The 19128-nt window shown below is 42.9% G+C and overlaps 1 protein-coding gene across 3 annotated transcripts in view; it reads right to left on the bottom strand.

Moving 5' to 3' along the window:
* Window positions 1-988: 988 nt before the first annotated feature.
* The window catches only part of HEATR5A (HEAT repeat containing 5A), a 50218-nt gene continuing 32078 nt past the window's right edge, over window positions 989-19128 (bottom strand). For 2 of the 3 annotated variants that reach the window (XM_069950127.1, XM_069950125.1), the window contains exons 21-36: window positions 19096-19122; window positions 15574-15712; window positions 14374-14553; window positions 13600-13839; window positions 12333-12514; window positions 12109-12177; window positions 11421-11597; window positions 10884-11067; window positions 8768-9016; window positions 7719-7846; window positions 7293-7440; window positions 6342-6614; window positions 4662-4886; window positions 4434-4576; window positions 3638-3851; window positions 989-2451 (exon numbers count right to left, since the gene is read on the bottom strand). In XM_069950127.1, the coding sequence (XP_069806228.1) occupies window positions 2150-2451; window positions 3638-3851; window positions 4434-4576; window positions 4662-4886; window positions 6342-6614; window positions 7293-7440; window positions 7719-7846; window positions 8768-9016; window positions 10884-11067; window positions 11421-11597; window positions 12109-12177; window positions 12333-12514; window positions 13600-13839; window positions 14374-14553; window positions 15574-15712; window positions 19096-19122 (2880 nt within the window). In that variant the 3' untranslated portion in view covers window positions 989-2149. The remainder of the gene's footprint in view (window positions 2452-3637; window positions 3852-4433; window positions 4577-4661; window positions 4887-6341; window positions 6615-7292; window positions 7441-7718; window positions 7847-8767; window positions 9017-10883; window positions 11068-11420; window positions 11598-12108; window positions 12178-12332; window positions 12515-13599; window positions 13840-14373; window positions 14554-15573; window positions 15713-19095; window positions 19123-19128) is intronic. The other variant, XM_069950126.1, reaches the window with a different exon arrangement.

Below are 19128 nucleotides of genomic sequence, written 5' to 3'. Positions count from 1 at the left end.
TTCCAAAGAGTCTGTGAGGAATGAAAAGTGGAATCTGATTGGTTGCTAGGGGCAACTGAGCCAGTTTTACTTTACACCATGTTTGATAAATCTCCCCCATAGTTCCTCAATTCTCCAAGCTTAAGCCTGGCCACAGTCTCACACTATAGCTTAGACAGTCATAGACCAGAACAAAGCAACAGTAATCATTTTAGGGTAAGGAGGTCGTAAAAATAAAACATAACTGATACTCACCTGCCTGGTCCCCCATTATTGCCTATGGTGCCCTGTCCACACTGATCAGCGATTCCTGGTGCACTTTTTGACAAACAAGAAATGCCCACTTAGCCAATCATTGGACTCGGTAGTGATCACCTCAGCCATTGGCTAAGTGGGCAATACTTTGATTCAACACATTGAGAAGGGATTGTGGGGACTGTTGGAAGAGCAGTGGTAGGAGATTGGGCAGATGAGTATCAGTATATTATATTAGTTTTTACCCAACCCCTTTAAAAAGTCTAATTTTGAAGCAAAATACGACTAGCACTAAGCTGGTAAGTTAAAGGGGTTGGCCACTTTATAGTAAAATAGTTCAGTGTACATTATTAGTAGGTGTACTCACTGCATATACTGACAGCAGCTCCCTGTGTACCTCATAGAGCTAAAATCAGACTGCCCTCCTCCAGGCTATGCTGTCCTGCACTGTGGTGAGTCTGTCCATAAGATGGCCGACATGGAGGGGCATGTGACCATGCCCCACCCCCAGTGTCCACCATAGGCCTATACAGGCAAAATGTTAGACGCTTGGAGTCGGGACATGGTCACATGCTCCACCATGTCGGCCATCTTATGGACAGACTCACCACAGAGCAGGACAGCACAGCCTGGAGGAGGGCAGTCTGATTTTAACTCTATGAGCTACACAGGGACCTGCTGTCAGTATTTACAGTGAATACACTTACTAATACTGGACACTGAACTATTTTACTATAAAGTGGCCAACCCCCTTCCCTTTAAATGCAATGGTAGAACAATTGGTGTATTACATGTCAGACAACATTATCCATCACAAATCACAAATAATATCCCCAACATAAACGCACTTCCACATGGCTGTGTCAGCTAATGGACTGAAAGCTTTGAGGTTCTAGTTTACTAAGTAATAAAGTATAAGAAGAAAACAAAAAGAAGGGTAGTGCAGTAATAAATTGTACAAGTAATAGTTCTGCAACTAAAACAAGACACAGTATTCGGTACGGCAGTGCAAAACAGAAATTTTGTAGAGTATTCTTCAACGTCACGGCCTGTGCTGCTTCTACGTGTATGTGCCATCCATCCCGTTACATGACATCTGTAAGTGCTACTTAGTTCAAAGAAAAGAGACACATATGACGTGGAGAATTGGACAGGTTTTTTGGGAAGACGTCTTGTACGCTTCTCTGACAATCATCCTATTATGATTCTTGGACATTCATTGTTACTAAGGGCCCTATTCCACCGGACGATTATCGTTCAGATTATCGTTAAATCGTTCGAATCTAAACGATAATCGTTCGGTTGAAATGCAGTAACGATTAACGACCGAACGAGAAATCGTTGATCGCTTTATAAGACCTGGACCTATTTTTATCGTTGCTCGTTCGCAAAACGTTCGCAAAACGTTCGCATTGAATAAGACATCGTTCGGTCGTTCGCAATAGATACGAACGCAATAGCGAATAAATACGGAAGAAGAAACGATCGCAATTACGATCATAAGTAACGATTATCGTTCCATGGAAATGAGTGAACGTTTTCAGGTCTTTCGCAATAGCGGTCGTTTGAGATCGTTAATCGTTAACGATTATGCTAACGATAATCGTCCGGTGGAATAGGGCCCTTAGTCTTCAACTTGTCTTTGCATTTTGAGAGGCTCCTATGTAATGCATCGAGGTCACACCATTGGATGTGGTACATGAATACAATGAAGGACCAGTTTTTAAGGCATCAGATTATTGAGACATATCACCATGTCATGTACAGGAAAACCTTCATCCCTTTCATTGACGGAAAGGCCCGCGTGTCTTCTCTATATCACAGGCACTTCTGATATTAGTTGTAAAAGCTGTGAGCAAGCATTAAGGCTGCAAGGAATGGAGTAGTAGTAGTGTAGCTTTAAGGGCACAAGGTTTCACAGAAAGTTGGTCTTTAGCTGAATGCTTGGGGAACCTTGTCCCCCTCCCCTGACAATTCGCGGTTTAGGTTTGAGGCTTTCTTGATTGCCGCGAAGGGCGGCTTCTAGGCGAGAACGTAGTGTGGTGGAAGAATTCATCAGATGGCGAAACTGATCGGGGTGGCTGGCGCCAAACTGTGTAAGGCTTTGCAGGCCAAAGTCGTGAAGAGCTCTGGAGTACGGGGAGGCAGAACCGAGAGTGTTTTCATCCAAAAGAAAGGAAATGAGCAGGTGGAACACCATAGACACAATGGGAGGTCCTGCAGAATGAGATCATAACATGACTTATCTGAACTGCAAATACAGAACATATCTACCTACTAATGCATGCACATTTACTTGCTGAGAGTTAGGGTCCTAGTAAATGGCATGATATTAGGAGCAAGCAAGCTTCGCCCAGTCAGATCAACATTCCCTTGCCCCTTGTTCCCCACTTGCTGTCTGTGCTAATACACACACAGACATTGAGCAGGTAGGAAGGGTAGCGTGAAGATATTCAGATTGTCCTGGTTTCCCATAGAAGAGAGTGTTATCGTGATTATAGGTCATGTTTTAAACCAACGATCAGCAGACATCGCGCATGTTGGCTGATTACCATGACCTATTACATCAAAGGATTATCGTCCGGAACAGCCGATAATCGGCCAAGTACGGCCAATAATTGTTTGATGTAATAGGGCCCTTATCTTTCCCATCCTCCCCAAATACACAAATGTTCCTGTATGGGGAAGCTTAAAGAAGCAGTTAACAAAAAATTATTATTGGCCCCTCCCCGGTAGGCGCTGGCGCGTATACTTGCCGCAGCTGATCAGTGTCCCGTGGCGCGGCTTTGCTCCGGTCCCAAGGCGCCATTCAAATCCGGTGCGCACTCACTTCAGCCTCTGCAGTGACTCCTCTTCTTTGCCCTGTAATTGAACGCTGGAAGTCATGCGCATCCATAGAGAATGGATTGAAGTGCGCGAGTTCCGGCGTATAGTCACAGGACAGAGAAGAGGAGTCACAGCAGAGGCGGACGTGAGGGTTCAACGGATTTGAACAGCGCCACTGGACCGGAACGCAGCCGTGCGCGGGACAACGATCAGCTGCGGTAAGTATACGTGCCAGCGCCTTTTTTTGCGAACTGCTTCTTTAAGTCACAGCCAAACTGCTTTGGTGCAAGCTTATGTCTCTGACAACAAAGGGGTCTGGCTGTAAAAATCAATCATGCCCAACCCCTACCATGAGTCTGTGGACACTCACTCCTTACAACTTATACTTCCAGTGGTGGGCTATGCATTAGTATTAGTAAACATTAGCATAAAGTGTATGAGCACCTTAAGAGGATAAGATGTAGAAGAAAAAAAAAAAGAAAAAAAATTCTGAAAAGTAACACAGTGCAGCAGGGCTGTAAAGGGAGAATGGATATCGTCTTTATAAAAAGTATCAAGGCACACATTTGACACTTACGGTTCTGCTCGTCGCTGGCAGTGATGAGAGTCTGCAGCAGCCGCACGCCTTCCTGCAGGACTAAAAGCTCGGCCTGGCTTTGAGGTTTCCTGCTATCAGCATGACTCAGGTGACGAACAACACGAGGTGCTAAGTCCCGAATATATGGGGCGACAACATCATGAGCAGGGTGTTGGAAAATGGACAAGATAAGTCGGTAACACTTTAACTGCTCCTGGGGTAAAAAAAAAATAAAATAAAATTAGAAATGAAGAAGGATAATGTCTCCTATAGTACACCCTCTGTATATTGCCCCAAGGAGGAGTTGTTAGCATATACTGAAACTTTTTATGTGTGATGTAATGATGATCTATGTAAGTGATTACAATATCAGAGCAAAAGGAGAAGTTTATTATTAGAGATGAGGGAACCTGGAGCATGCTCGAGTCGATCCGAACCCGAACTTTCGGCATTTGATCAGCGGTGGCTGCTGAAGTTGGATAAAGCCCTAAGGCTATGTGGAAATCATGGATATAGTCATTGGCTGTATCCAGGTTTTCCAGACAACTTTGAAGCTTTATCCAAGTTCAGCAGCCCCAGCTAATCAGATACCGAACGTTCGGGTTCGGATCGACTCGAACCCGGTTCGCTCATCTCTATTTATTATATGTAAAGGAGTACAAATGTGCTGGTTTTAGTAAATTACATCCCTGTACTGTTTTTACCCCCCATGGATTTAATCACTTCCTGGTTTCCTCTCTAAATTGTGACCCTGATGTTGCCAAGATTTTTCTCAAAACTCCTTCCTACAACTTACATTAGGATCCTTGCTGTCGGTGCTATTATGGAATCTCTGTAGACAGGCATTCTGCAGCTCCGGGTCAGACATCACCTCGGGGTTAGCGGACAGGAGGAATATTGTTACAGCAGTCAGCAGGGCTATCCTGTCCTTTTCTCCATCTACAGAAATGACAAATGAATGTCAGCTACAGGAACAATATTGGATATTACTAGAAAATGGTTTGACTTAGTCGTAAAGACATACCTGAATCCCAGGACTGAAGCATGGAGGACGCAGAACTGTGCAACAGACTGGTCCATGCAGCTCTACTCTTCTCTACCCGTGACATTGGAGATGACACAATAACTTTGAGGGCTTGTAAAGCTGAGGTTACTGCCAGGGATAGTCGCCCTTCTGGGTTTTTTTCAGCTGTTTGCTGCAGAAAACCCACCACTAGGTAAAGCAGAGTAGGGAGGATTGACACGCTACCTGTAGGAGGAGACATCAGGGTAAACATGTTAGCAATGGAGACAGGCTGAAATATACTTACAGTACATACCATAAATGTGTTCCTTTCCCCAAGACATCTCTTTGCAGAAACGCTGGTCAATGAAAGGAAATTGCAGGAAAAAGAGTTGAGATTTCCTGATAATGAGCAGTGATGGAGAGATAGGAGGAGGGGGGGACCTGGGAAAAGTCTTTTTGAATGCAGATAATGGCATATTTGCCTAATAAACCCAATTACAAAGTTTCTTAAAATCACCTGGACTATTGATTTCTGTAAAAAAAAAAATGAAACAACATTTTAGGAACCCACCTGTCTCCTATGCCTTCCTTCCACCTTTCAAACTAGTTTCATTGTCCCAGAGGGCTCTTAGGCTGCTGTTTATTGCTCCGTCTGGTTGGCCATTGGTGAGGTGTGCCATATCCTGAGCAAGGAGCAAGTGTTTTGCTCTACGGCACATTCTGTCAGATCAGTGTAGCCCCCTGGTCCATGCACCGGCACTTGTGCCAGGTGGCCATTTGCAGGCTGCAGTGAATTACACAGCCTCCTATTGTTTACTTAGATGATGTTCCTTCCCTTGAAGAGTCCTTTGCGATGTCCTATGCTTCCCGTATTCTCCGATGAGCTTAGTGAGATTTTATAGGGAGTATAAAGAAAGATAAAGAAAGAAAAAAATCTCCTTTTACATCAGTTGAGCCCTGTGTAACCTATGGAGAGGGGAGGGGGGAGGAGGGAGATTAGTCGCCAGCAGATCACAAAGGATTACACAGTGGAAGCTGGTATTCAGAGGTCAGAGAGGTCAGTGCTGACTTCAGAGGAGATAGCCCAGTGATGTAGCTGTAATTTACAACTCTTTGTTGTCCTGTTTTGGTGCCTCATCTCCCTCAACCCCTCCCCTCTCCATAGAAAACCATGAAGACAGGGGGGATAGTTTCAAACTGCTTTTTCATGACAAAAATGCATTTTTCAGCTAATAATTTTTTTTTTAAAGAACAGTGACACTTTAAGGCCTAGGCAACATCAGGAAGTAGAAGCTTGGAGAAGAGGATGGATGGAGATGAGAACAAATAGATGGGGGGGGGGGGTAAAGGACAGATACTCACCTTCCCCAGGATCCCCTGCTCTTCAGCTACTAGCAAAGACAAGCAGGTTCACCCCTTCAAAGTACCTCGCTCTAGTGTGCCTATGTCCCCCGGGCTTGGGGTAAAACATTATCTCTAAATTTTGTTAAAAACAGCTTAAGCAACATGGCTGCCCCCATGTGCTAAAACAAAGAAACTTTAGAAGCCAAGGATGAAAAATATAAAGATTTTGCATGTAGGCCATCTTTAAAATTGCTCGTGGATTACTAAAGTAAGAGGTTAGTCTATCTATACAAAATAAAATAACACCATGTAAAATAACATACGCAAGTATATTAAAAATTAGTATTCACTGACCTTCTGGTGAACAGAGGGATGGCAGCTCAGCCAGAATGCTAAGAGAAGCAGAAACAAGCAGGCCTGACTCCGGAGACAGAGGTTGTCTTGTAGTATGTCTTCCAGTAATACTCCCTGAGAGGCGAGGACTGAGCTGGGGTAATTGTCTGATGAGGATACAAAGGCACAACTCCAAGGCAGCAAGTACCAGGGAATGGCCAGCCACCAAGCCTCCGGTATCATGGCCTTCTCCAAACTCCGGCAAGGTTTCCTTTTCCTCAGCTCCGTCGTCAACTAAATAAAATGGAAACCGAAATTTAAAAAAAATCCACAAATCAAGAAAGCTGATATTCTTTATGATTTGCTTACCCATCTGGTGGGACACATACTCCCATCTTACCAAAGAGTGGCTCTACACATACCCAATACCCAAACAACTGCAAGACACTACATAAGTCCGCACTCACGCGTTGTGTGTTCTGTGCAAAACATGGATGTGGAAGGCCTGTATTGGAGTCTCTCCCGCACGGCAGCATCTCTGATATGATGCTGGGAGTGGGGGAATACTATACACTATGGGTCAGTGTACAGTATTAGTAGGTGTACTCACTGCATATACTGACAGCAGCTCCCTGTGTACCTCATAGAGCTACAATCAGTGACTATGCCCCGACCCCCAGTATCAACCACTGAGCCTGTATATGCCTATGGAGGACATAGGGGGCGGGGCATGGTCACATGCTCTCACATGTCGGCCATTTTATGGACAGAAACAAAACAGAGTAGGGCAGCACAGCTTGGATGAGGGAAGTCTGATATTAGCTCTATGAGGTACACATGGATCTGCTGTCAGTATATATAGTGAGTACACCTACTAATACTGTATACTATACTATTTTACTAAAGCATGAAAATATGCCCTATCACATCATCATCCGGTTCAGCTGGTATCCCTAAACTTCATACACCTACCTTCTGCGCTCCTTCTTCTCTCTTGTACATGTTCTTGAGCCGCACTCAAGATCTGTTTCCCAAGTTCCAGGGCCAAGAGTTGTATTTCTGAGGACTCTCGGATTAACAGCAATCGATGCAATACAGAAATCAACTCAATAGCAAGTTCCTGAGAATTACAAGGATAGACTTACTGTGTACATGAAATAACATTAAGTCCATAAAAAATAGAAGAAGTCAAGAGAAGAATGCTGATATTCAGTTTATAGCGCCACACATCTGTAAAGACTTGAATTACATCTTATGCCCCACTACCTGACAGGTGAGAAGTACCTGTGAATGTATCCTATCTGTTCCATCCTGCCTGATGATGTGAAAAGCAAAATTATATAAAACAAAGAGTGAGCTCTTCATGTATGTGCAGCTCCTTTACAGATCAATCCTTACCTGATCAGCCCCAACATGTGCCCTAGGCCAGACCCCTCTAAGTAATGCCTTCATTGCCCTCAGACACGCAGCAATTCTCTCCAAAGGGGCATCCACAGGGAGACAAGAGAGAAACTCTACACAAATTCCTGTTAAGAATATTGGAATACAATACAAGAGCGATAATCAGTGACGGACACAGCAAGCATCTGTGATCATCCAGGACAGATGGAAGATCAATGTAAAGGATCTATTCCCCTCATACAGTCAATAACAATCACCTCATTTATTTTGGAGAAAATAGCATGTAATATTAGGATTCCTCATGTGTCACAACCACTTTAAACAGACTCTGTCAGCAGGTTTATGCTTCTGTATCTAAGGGTAGTATAAAGTAGCGACAGAGAAACTGAACAGAATGATGTATCACTTACATTGTCCTAAGCAGCTGATTTTGAAATATCCTCCTAAATAACATGGACAAAAAGTAGTCCTCTCCATTATGTGCATGTGCTCAGTAGCCCTGGATATTCATGAGAAGCAGAATACTCTGTCCACCATCTGCTGATTGGCAGTTATCTATCCATGCTGTGTATAGGCAGCCAAATGTCAATCAGCATCTGGAGGGCAGGGGGAGGGGTGTGGCAAGAATCCTATTCTCCTGCATATTAGAAGAATGGCTAAACAGAATCATGGAAGTAATACACTAATCTGTTCGGCATTTCTGTCAATAGTTTATGCTGCCCTCATTTAAGGCAGCATAAACCTAGTGACAAATTACCTTTAAAAACTTTCACCATGTCTTGGAGACATATCAAAAGTTTTAATCAGTTGGGATTTGAGTATTCACTGGCTTGGTGTGATCTCAGTCTCACGGCAGGAGACCATGACCGGGACACTACGAAAGCTAACATTTAAAGATTTCCTAAAACAGAGCATCACCTTTTATGACTTTATTTCTTATACTGATTGGGTTTGGTATTTTCCTCCTTATCCGCAAAGTTAGGCAGTAGCCAGGTATTTCTTATTACTCATTTGGGTTTTACTAATACAGCATTTTGGACACATACCAAGAATTAAGTGAAATCTCTCGGCATTCAGATCTTCCGGAGACTTGGTGGGTGCCCTGCTGCCGCGCTCTTGTCCCATAGTAGTAGGAGTGACTGGACGGGATAGTCTGCTGCCGGCTTCATCAGAGTCAGAGAGTAGAAAGCCAGTGCTGCTAAGCCACAGAGAGGTAGCGTGAAGGATGGGAGCCCAGGAGGCAAGATAGTGCGGCCTGGCTGCGTCACTGGTTTCAGAGGTATAGAATGCTCCGCCTGAAAAGTATTCATGGAAAATATATCATAGCACGATATAAAAGAGAGAGTTTTTCCAAAGCGATCATGATAAATCTTCATCTTCATGTTCATATCTTGTGCCAGTCATTTTCTTATTTCTGCCCCATTACAGAAGCAGCACAACATCAGTGGCGGATTCTGTTGGATGTCGTACATCAATAACGCCTGAAGGACCCCACTGACTTTAATAGGGTCTGGCAGGTCTCCATCACGATGTCCATACTGCACCAGACAAAACAGAACAGCATGCTGCGCTATTCTGTCCTGTGTTCTTTATTGAATCTGTGACAGAGATTACTAACAGGACCCCTCATGCAGATGAGTGAGGAGAAAAGCAAATTACTCAATCAAATTATCCCAGACTAACAAACTATAATCACAGGGATCCAGGAAGCTGAGATACAGGGGGCTGTGCTATGTCTGCTGTCACAGGGATGGAAAATTCTAGTTATCGCTGACTTTCTTTTTCTGGCTAACAAATCTGTGGCCAATGTTACTTCACAGGTATCAAACTTCACAGGTATCAAACTCAGGCCCAGCTCTATAATAGGAAACGCAAGAAGAGCCCCATATCTTAGTTTCCCCAAATCCTCTATGCTTTCCTTCAATTCAACAGCTACTACTGACCCTTATGTACATGACCCTTTGGCACAGCTAATCGTTCAGGAGTTCTGAAAGTGGCTGCCAGAAACATCTGAAGGCAGCTTATCTGTATAAGAACAAATCCAATATGGCGATCCTTCTCTCCACCAACATCATGTGTCAGGAGACCTCCATATACATGAGATGATCAGCTGGTCCAACTGAAATCAGTGGGGTTGACTAACTTTTCCTTAAAGAGTGAATGTTGTTAATTTTTTTTTTCCAGAAATCAATAGTTCAGACAATTTTAAGAAACTTTGTAATTGGGTTTATTAGATAAATATGCCATTATCTGCATTTAAAAAGACTTTTCCCAGGTCCCCCTCCTCTCCTTTCTGTCATCCACTGCCCAGAATCAGGAAATCTCGAATGTTTTACATCAATCGGATCCTGTCCTGTGCTATGGAGAGGGGAGGGGGAGGAGGAAGGGGGGGGATTAGCCGGCAGCAGAGAACAAAGGATCACACAGTGGGAGCCGCTGAAAGCCCCTATTCAGCGGTCAGAGAGGTCAGTGCTGATGTCAGAGGAGAGAGGCTGGTGATGTAGCTGTAACTGCCTTTTCATGATAAAAATGCATTTTTTCGGCTAATAAACCCAATTGCAAAGTTTCTTAAAATCGCCTGTACTATTGACTTCTGCAAAAAATTTTTTAATGACAGTGACACTTTAAAAAAGAAGTCTGGCGAAATTTTTTATTAAAGTATTGTATTGCCCCCCCACTTCCTGGATAACATGGTGATGTCACTTCCTGGATAACATGGTGATGTCAATTCCTGGATAACATGGTGATGTCACGACCCAACTCCCAGAGCTGTGCGGGCTGTGGCTGCTGGAGAGGATGATGGCAGGGGGACACTGAGGGACACAGGGCACTGGAGGGACACTGAGCATCCCTCTGCCATCATCCTCTCCAGCAGCCACAGCCACACAGCTCTGGGAGTCGGGTCGTGACATCACCATGTTATCCAGGAAGTGAAGCCTTGATGCAGTAGTAAGTGCAGGGAAAAAAAGCACTTCATGAGCATTTCCCATAATAAGTGTATATTGGGGATTTTTATATCTTTTGGTGGGCAATACTATACTTGAATAAAAATTTTCGCCGGACTTCCCCTTTAATGTGCATGATGGCCCTTTAGTTTGGGACAGACCAACAGGTACTTTAAATGAACACAACATCAAGTAATGTTTTGAAGGCTACACATACCGGGTGCAGGAAGCTGATGGCTGCACTCCGCAGGCAGGGTAAGCAATGCGTGATCTTGTAAAGCAGACAACCACAACTTGCTCAGAGTGCAAATATCAGCTTGTACCAGGGAAAGGAGATTATCTCCGGGATTACAATCAGTCCTGCCTTCAGGTCCTGTTCTTTCCACTGCTGCGATATAAACCTACAAAAGACATTTAAAGGTGTAAACGTGAAATCAGGAAAGGAAGATAGTAAGAGCTGAGTTAGATTATTACTAACTTGTACACTTATGGTATGGTTTGTAAATCTAGCAGCTAGTTAATATTATCTGCATGCTATATGATTGGCTTCAAAACTATACACGGCAATAATCTATTGTATGAGGTTTATGCTGCTTTATGGAAGGCAGGATACCATAGTAAGCAGCAATATCCTCTGAGAAAGCAAACCTCACTATGATCCTGGCTCTTTATAACCTCAGTTCATCACATAAGCATCCAGTCCATATATTCTGTATTGTTCATCCCTATAAACCATTATTTCCATTCCACTCACTTCAGCCCAGGACTTCAGCACGGCCAGTGTCTCCATGGTTGAGGTGCTTTCGCTGTACAGACTTGAGGTTTCCTTCATCATCTGTACTCTGCTTAGAGATGAGAGAAGAAGCTGTTGAACTCTGAGCAAGTCTGATGGCTCCTTCACAACACTGCTGGCCAGCCATGCACTGCAAACCTGTAAGAGGGATAAAAACACACACACACATATATATATATATATATATACATATATATATATATATATATATATATATGAGCAGTTGTGCAGTTATTCATATAACACCAGAGCTCCCATGTTTATAAATGATCCCTTTTCTTATAACAAGCTGCAACCACTGTGACCCCCACTGATCCCCAGAATGGGAACATAGTTGTCCCAGATTTCATGGTGCCGTTGCAGTATCTATGGGGCAGCAAACATTACCGATTTCTAAACTCGAAAATGTTTGGTGGCCCATTAGAGAATGATTGGAGCTGTGCACATCATTTATTTTGAGGAAAATGATGTCCCTGTTGCCAAAAAGGGAGGATCAGCAGTTGGTTTCCTCTATGCAGTGGATGGGGGATAATTTAGTATGATGAGAATACCCCTTTAAATCCACAGGTTCCACTGGGAAACCCCCATATCTTTCAATTGCCATAGACAATAAATCATACACCTTACATATACAAGATAGATTATTTACCTGGCAGGCCTTGGCAGTCACATCCGGATGAGTATCTGAGTTAAAAGCTGGTCTTACAGCAGCCACTACCTGTCAGCAGAAAATTCAGAATAGAAGCATTACACTGAGGAATCTATATATATATATATATATATATATATATATATATATATATATATATGAATTTATAATGGACTTGACAGTCAGACAGTTCAATATATGTAAAAGTTCAACGTGGAACTCACATTAGCTTGGTATTGTTCTAGAATAAGGTGGCCAGGAAATTCAGGTTCAGGCACAGAGGAAAATCGCTGTATAACTTGGAGAAGCGCCTGGAGCCCAACCAGACGGAGTTGCTCGCTATGATCTGTAGCAGACATGAAGGACATCCGAACCAGATCCTGCAGATGCAGCACCAGGAAATCTCCTAGGAGACCAGTTTTGAGTTGATCAGTGAAAGTTCTTCACCCTTGAGCTTTAACAAGGTCATTCAGAAAAACTCTTGACATATCACACAGGCATGTCAAAAGTTTGGTTCACCCCGGGCCTTTCTGTCTAAGGCCCAATTCACACTACGGAATCAGCGCCGAGATTCCGTGCAGAATCTCCCCGCACGCTAATCCCATAGTGTGAACGCAGCCTAAAAGGTCAAAGGTTTTTCAAACAGAGGCGCATTAATAGCCGAGCCAACTGAAAATTATGGTATAAGTGTAAAGATTTAATTATATAGAAGTTATGTCACCACTCCGAGCCTGTCTGTTTTAGCAAATACATGCAAAGCCCATGTAATAACAATTCTGAATCATCTATTTCTTAGCTCTGTGATGTGCCGTTTCTCTGTTATTTTTACTAGGAATCTATGACTCAATATCCAACTGGGTGTTACCAGTCAGGGGTGTGTCTCTACACAGTCTGACATTATCCAATCAAAGCTAACATTGCAGGACTGTGTAGGGACACCCCCCCAACTGGTAACACTTATGGTGTGTTTACACAGACATTTTTATCTGACTGATTTTTGAAGCCAAAGCCAGGAACAGACTATAAAAAGGGAACATGTCATAAAGGAAAGACTGAGATTTTTCCTTTTTTCAAATCCATTCCTGGCTTTGGCTTCCAAAATCTGCCAGATAAATCTATCTGATAACCAACTTATGGTGCGTTTACACAATCACACATTTTTTGTAAGAATAACAGAGGAAGAGCACATCACAGAGCTATAAGAATAGGTGACCCAGAATTGTTATTGCACGGGGAACACAATGATTTATTTAAACAGACCAGTCAGATTGGTTCCCTTAAAAAAAAAAAAAAAATTTAATTTAACAATTAACGGTTTTAGTCTAACTCATAAGGCCACATTCACTCGTCTGTAGTGCAGTCCATGTACAGAGCATTATATTAAACATAGAGATCTGTGCCGCACACACGTACACACGTGCACCATCTACAGAACAGATGAGACAGAAAAGATTCAGTGGAGGTATGCCCTAAAATTCATGTGTCACTTACTGTCTGGTTCCTTGTGCTTCTTCTCCTGGGCCTCAGCCATGTTGAAGTGAGCACCTCCCTCCTCGACGCACTGTGACAATAACATGCTAACACACTCCATTGAAAACACTCTTGTGTGCCAACGTGGACTAACTGACGGGGTGGAGGACTCCTCTTTCCTTGATGTCAGCACCGAATCAGACCAAGATTGCTCACAGTCTTCTTCTTGAGTTGTATCCACTGACGCTACTGCTGTAAAATCTATACGAACAAATGACGTTGTATCATTGTCATTTCATTTTTTTTTTTTTCCTGAAACAATATTTAAAGGGGTTGGTCACTTTGTAGTAAAATTGTCTTGTGTAGAATAAGCAAGTGTATTAACATTACTTACTGACAGCAGCTTCCTGTGTACTTCATAGAGCTAATATCAGACTCTCCTCCTCCAGGCTGTGCTGTCCTGCTCTGTGGTGAGTCTGTCTATAAGATGGCTGACATGGAGGAGCATGTGACCATGCCTGCCCCCCAGTGTCCTCCATAGGCAAATACAGGCTCAGTGATGGACACTGGGGGGCAGGTCATGGTCACATGCTCCTCCATGTCAGCCATCTTGTGGACAGAATCACCAGAGAGCAGGGCAGCACAGCCTAGAGGAGTGGAGTCTGATTTTAGCTCTATGGGACACATAGGGAGCTGCTGTCAGTATATACAGCAAGTACACTTACTAATACTGTACACTATACTATTTTACTATAAAAAGGCCAACCCCTTTAACTTTAATTCAATGAATTTTACCAGCGGAGGCGGATAGAATGTCTTTGTGCAGTCGCAGCCAGAAGGAAAGACGACTGAGTCCTGTGCAGCTCTGCATATGAAGCAAGGTTTCCTTCACATCTTGACGCAGTTGTGGGTCACTCTCTCTGTCCAAGAGGCTCAGCAGAACTCCCTCCAAGCCGAGTTCTCTCATATTCACATCTGGTCAAGATAAAGAATGGAATTAGGTAAATATGCTCAGCTCTTTCACTTAAAAGGTGCCCATAGGCTTTACATAAAGGTCAGCCAAACTTGGTGAATGTGGTTGGTTTGGCTGACTGGCCTCCCAGTCGAGGGAGAGAAAGGTTAGGCATGTTAGATTTCAACTGCCCAATTCTACTGTATTCTTCTGGGTGAGATAAGCCGCTGCCAGTGCTCTCTGGCTGCAGGTTAAAGGTCTGCAAACACATTATACCACTGACAGCCAAACCATCCGCTTAAAACTGGTTCGACCGTTAGTCCAGATTACACCGACAGATGATGTCAGAAGAGATAAGGGTCAGACATAATGGAAAATCACCACCCAACCCCTCTAATCTCAGAGAGATAAGCTGCCACGAGAGCAGTCTGGCTGTGGTCTAATGCATATAGTAAAAGGTTGCCAGCTTACCATGAGACGCTCACCGATAGCACTGGCTGTGGCTTACACCTCGCTATAGAGAACACAGAAACGTTCTTGTGTATGGGAAGGACGGGAGGAATAACTGTTGAACAACAGTTACTGAAGGTGTAGGAACAGCTGATGAAAGCACAAGGGGACACGATCTAGCGGTCCTTTGTGCAGACCAGGCAACTGGATCTGGCGATCTTCTCCCATGCCAACTGCTACACACCCTGCAAGGTTTTATGTATTTGAAAGAATAATGAAGATTTTTCTACTCTTTTTCACTGGAATTATAGCAGGAGAAGCGTGCGCCTGTGCAATTCACTTCCCTCCCCTTTGTTGGATCAGACTTGCTCCTGGAATGGCCTCCATTGTAAGTCTAATGCATACAGCTACATATGTTCGGTTGGACTGCTTCAAGCTTTAACACCAAATGTGTCGTGCAATGAGCTTTAATAAAATGTTCTACAGATTTCATCACTCTGCTTAACAATGATTCTACAAAGGATTCTAGCATTATTTTCTATACGTGACTCTAAACAGCAGGGGGCGACAAATACAAAATACCACGCACTCACCCATTTTCAAATCTTCCTGCCCATCTTTGGCCATAGTCATGGCATGTTCGGACACCTCAGCCGCCTCTCGTTGTGCGAGCTGCCTCAGACACGCCAACACTGCCCGGCGTAGGATCAAATGAGGACTGCACAAGTGAACCTATATATAATATATTCAAAAGTGAAAGTACCCCAAAATAACATGGACTAAAGATTATCAACTCAACGACAGCCATCAGATGTGTGTTAGGAGGCAAACGCTGCACTCAAAGCGGCCGTGAATACAATCCTCTAAAAGTACAGACAAATAAAACATCTTCATTATTAAAGGGTTGCCAATTTCATGCTGCCTAAACCATGAGTCATGGGGGCGGTCCCTTGTGGCTTCTCCTCCCCTCAACTAGTCCAAATTGATGCAACTCTGCCAGCTTGATGTAACAGCTCCCAGAATGTAAACTTTGCTCCGGAGCACCCTTAGGAGGACTGCCGCGTCATCCAAGCCCCCCCCCTTCTACAATAATCAATGGAGGGGGTGGGCCAGATGACGCGGCAGTGCTCCTAAAGGTGCATCCTTAGTTTACACCGACTATCAGCGCGGGATCGGTGCAGAGTAGGAAGGTAAGACACATACAGGGGGCTATCGGCAGGTTGGATTTGTCTAACCTGCTGATAGTTCCCCTTTAAGGGATTTATACAAGGCATCTTTGAAACAGCACCACTCTTATCCTCAGGTTGTGTGTGGTATTGCAGCTCAGTTCCATAGATGTGAAAGGAGCTGACCTGTAATACCACACACAAGCTGAACGTAAGTGTGGCGCAGTTTCGAGACGAAATAAGCTATTTTTATCTACTCCTAGTTAACCCCTTTAAGAAAGTGGCTACAATTGACCATGTAAAGCAGATATCCTATGGGTATAATAGCACTGGCAGAAAGATTTAGAGGCTCCCCAGTACCCAGCATGACAAGTTATAAAAGGTTTATGCCCTAGCACAGTCTAAGGGAATTGCACAATAGGCTTCATTTATATCATAGGAAAACACTAATGATCCGTTTTAAATCAGCGGACAGTACAGAATTTCATCTTGAAGGTTTGTTTACACTTTTAGTTTTTTTTTTATGCAGGTTTTGAAACCAAAGTCAGGAATGGATCATAAATGGAGGACAAGAATGAAGAAAAGATGAAGACCGCTCCTCTTATTAAACACAAGTCTTGGCTTATCGTGTATTCACGTTCTCTTTTTCCAATCCTAATAAACTTCATTGATTATTATAAAAACCACAGTCTTGACTTTGGATTCAAAGACATCCATAAAACCTAAATGTGAGATGTTCCCGTCATGGCTCCATGTAAGCTGTGGTGCTGATGTATACAGGTCCTATGAGATCTGAATAACATTCATGGATGATGATGAAGCTTCACATGAATGTCCGCCCTCTATCACCATATCATTTTTGTGTCCAAAATTCTGTGCCGATTAATTTTTTTCATTCCTTAAGAACACGTTCTAGTTAGGGTCTAACTTCTATTAAGTCTTCCATACACTGTGCACACACAGAAGAGGGACTCCTGCTCCTCCATAAGTCTATAACACACACCCAGAAGCAGCATGGAGGACATTATAGAGCTCCTCTAGTCTCTTTGTTTTCTTCTTTCTCCAACTCCTCCCTGCTCCTCTCGCTGTTTCCCCACCCCCTCTCCATAGACTTGTATGGGCACCATTTATCCTGACCCCTTTGTGAGCTACTAGTCTATTTTGCCTCTCAGGATGGGCACAAGCTTATTGTTAAAGTGAATGCTAAAAATATTGGCAAGGAGAAAAGGAGTATGACAAAAAGGAAATAAAACATTTTTATTGGGCAAGATATATTACAGATATATTATATAGTAAGATATATTATAAAGTTTCCTATATTTAGTTATGCTATGATTGAAATGAGGGATACAATTTAAAGGAAAGAGTGTTTTTATTTACATTTTTTTATCTACATTTTTTTTACATTTAAAAGTCTCCCATCAACACAGCTACACAATGGCTTGTTTTTCTGTTTTCCCTTCTCTTTTTTTCCTGTATTATTTGTAATTTTAATGGCACAATTTCTCTGTATATTATACTATTTTTTAGGTAGAAAATGAGACAATGTTGCCATTGCTTTTTTTAAAACATATCTTCGTTTCAAGGGTTTATATGATTGCAGAGATACTAGATTTATATCATACTTTTGTTTTAGATTTTACTACTGTTCTTCCATACAAAATAACTTATTTTAGATCACTAGAAGCATGGCATCTTTAAATCTGTATCTAGAGGAACTGGAGGTCTGTATTAAGGGGCCTTGACACCTTCAATAACGGTTGGCTGAATGACTGTTCAACCAACAGTTAACTCTTCCGTTCTCCCCATACATATGGATATTCGGCAAATCTAAATGTTCCTGTGTTCTTTATGGGGAGGGGATATGTAAGCTGCAACCAGACAGCTCTGTTGGCTTATCTCTCTAAGAACAAAGGGGTTGGGCAGTGAAACTTACATCACCCCCAACCACTATCTCCACGGACATCATCTGTTGGTAAAGACTGAGAGGGGCCCCCATACTCTTTATACAGATGACCAAACCCACCACCAGTGGCGGGGGGTATGTAAGACATTAGTATAAAGTGTATGGGCACAACTATTTAACCACTATAAAGATATAATAAAAATAGCCCAGCACAGAAATTTGAACCTAAAAAATGGTGTTCAAGGACAGACATTCACTGAGACAATGGATTTACCTTCTGTAACCACGTCCAGAGATCCAGACTGTGACCATATGGGCAGTAAAATACACAATTTACAATATAAAGTACAACACAGAAATAAATAAAGACACATCAACAACAAAACTCAAGCAACAGGCGGTATGAGCAAACCAGAAATGTTATATCACATGCAACAAATGCAAAGAGCAAAGAGTAGCTTCCAGAACCGCCAAGATGGCTCGGTTCTTGGTGAAATGAAGCATGGTAAGAAAGCCGGCAGTGTGGGTGTAATACGGGTTATTTGTGGCAAAGACCCGGCATCTGTTCAACTGTATAAGCCAGGGTCAGTATTAAAACACCAGTCTCCGACAATAGACAGTCCATGAAACAACTTTTTATAAATGAAACTACCTTAGTTATTGCTCCCCTCCTCTTTATTCTACCTTAAAGGGGAAATCTGCCTTGAGAACAAGTGCACGACATAAGATGTCCATTGAGTATCCACCAGAACATTGCTCGGGTTCTCAAATGGTACAAAGCTGATATTTTGGCCCAATTTTTGCATAGTTATAAATAAGGAAGAGATCCCCTTTAAGTAACATCTACTACTACAGTACTCAGTTTCTTGGACTGTTGTGTGGTCTCTGCTGTCATAATAGGATATGTTTGGATTGCACTGGGCAATATGGGAAGAAAATGTTCTGAGGCTGAAACAGGCGCGTGTTTGGAGAAAGAAAAAAAAAAAAAAAAGAGTAAAAATGCAAGAAGGCACAGCACAAAGATGGGGAGGGAGGTGACATACCAACATAGAATTATCCAGCAAGACCTCCTGCAG

Source organism: Dendropsophus ebraccatus, chromosome 13 (assembly GCF_027789765.1).
Source record: "Dendropsophus ebraccatus isolate aDenEbr1 chromosome 13, aDenEbr1.pat, whole genome shotgun sequence".
Taxonomy (NCBI): domain Eukaryota; kingdom Metazoa; phylum Chordata; class Amphibia; order Anura; family Hylidae; genus Dendropsophus; species Dendropsophus ebraccatus.
The sequence above is the reverse complement of the archived record's forward strand: the minus strand, read 5'-3'. Positions and strand labels throughout refer to the sequence as shown.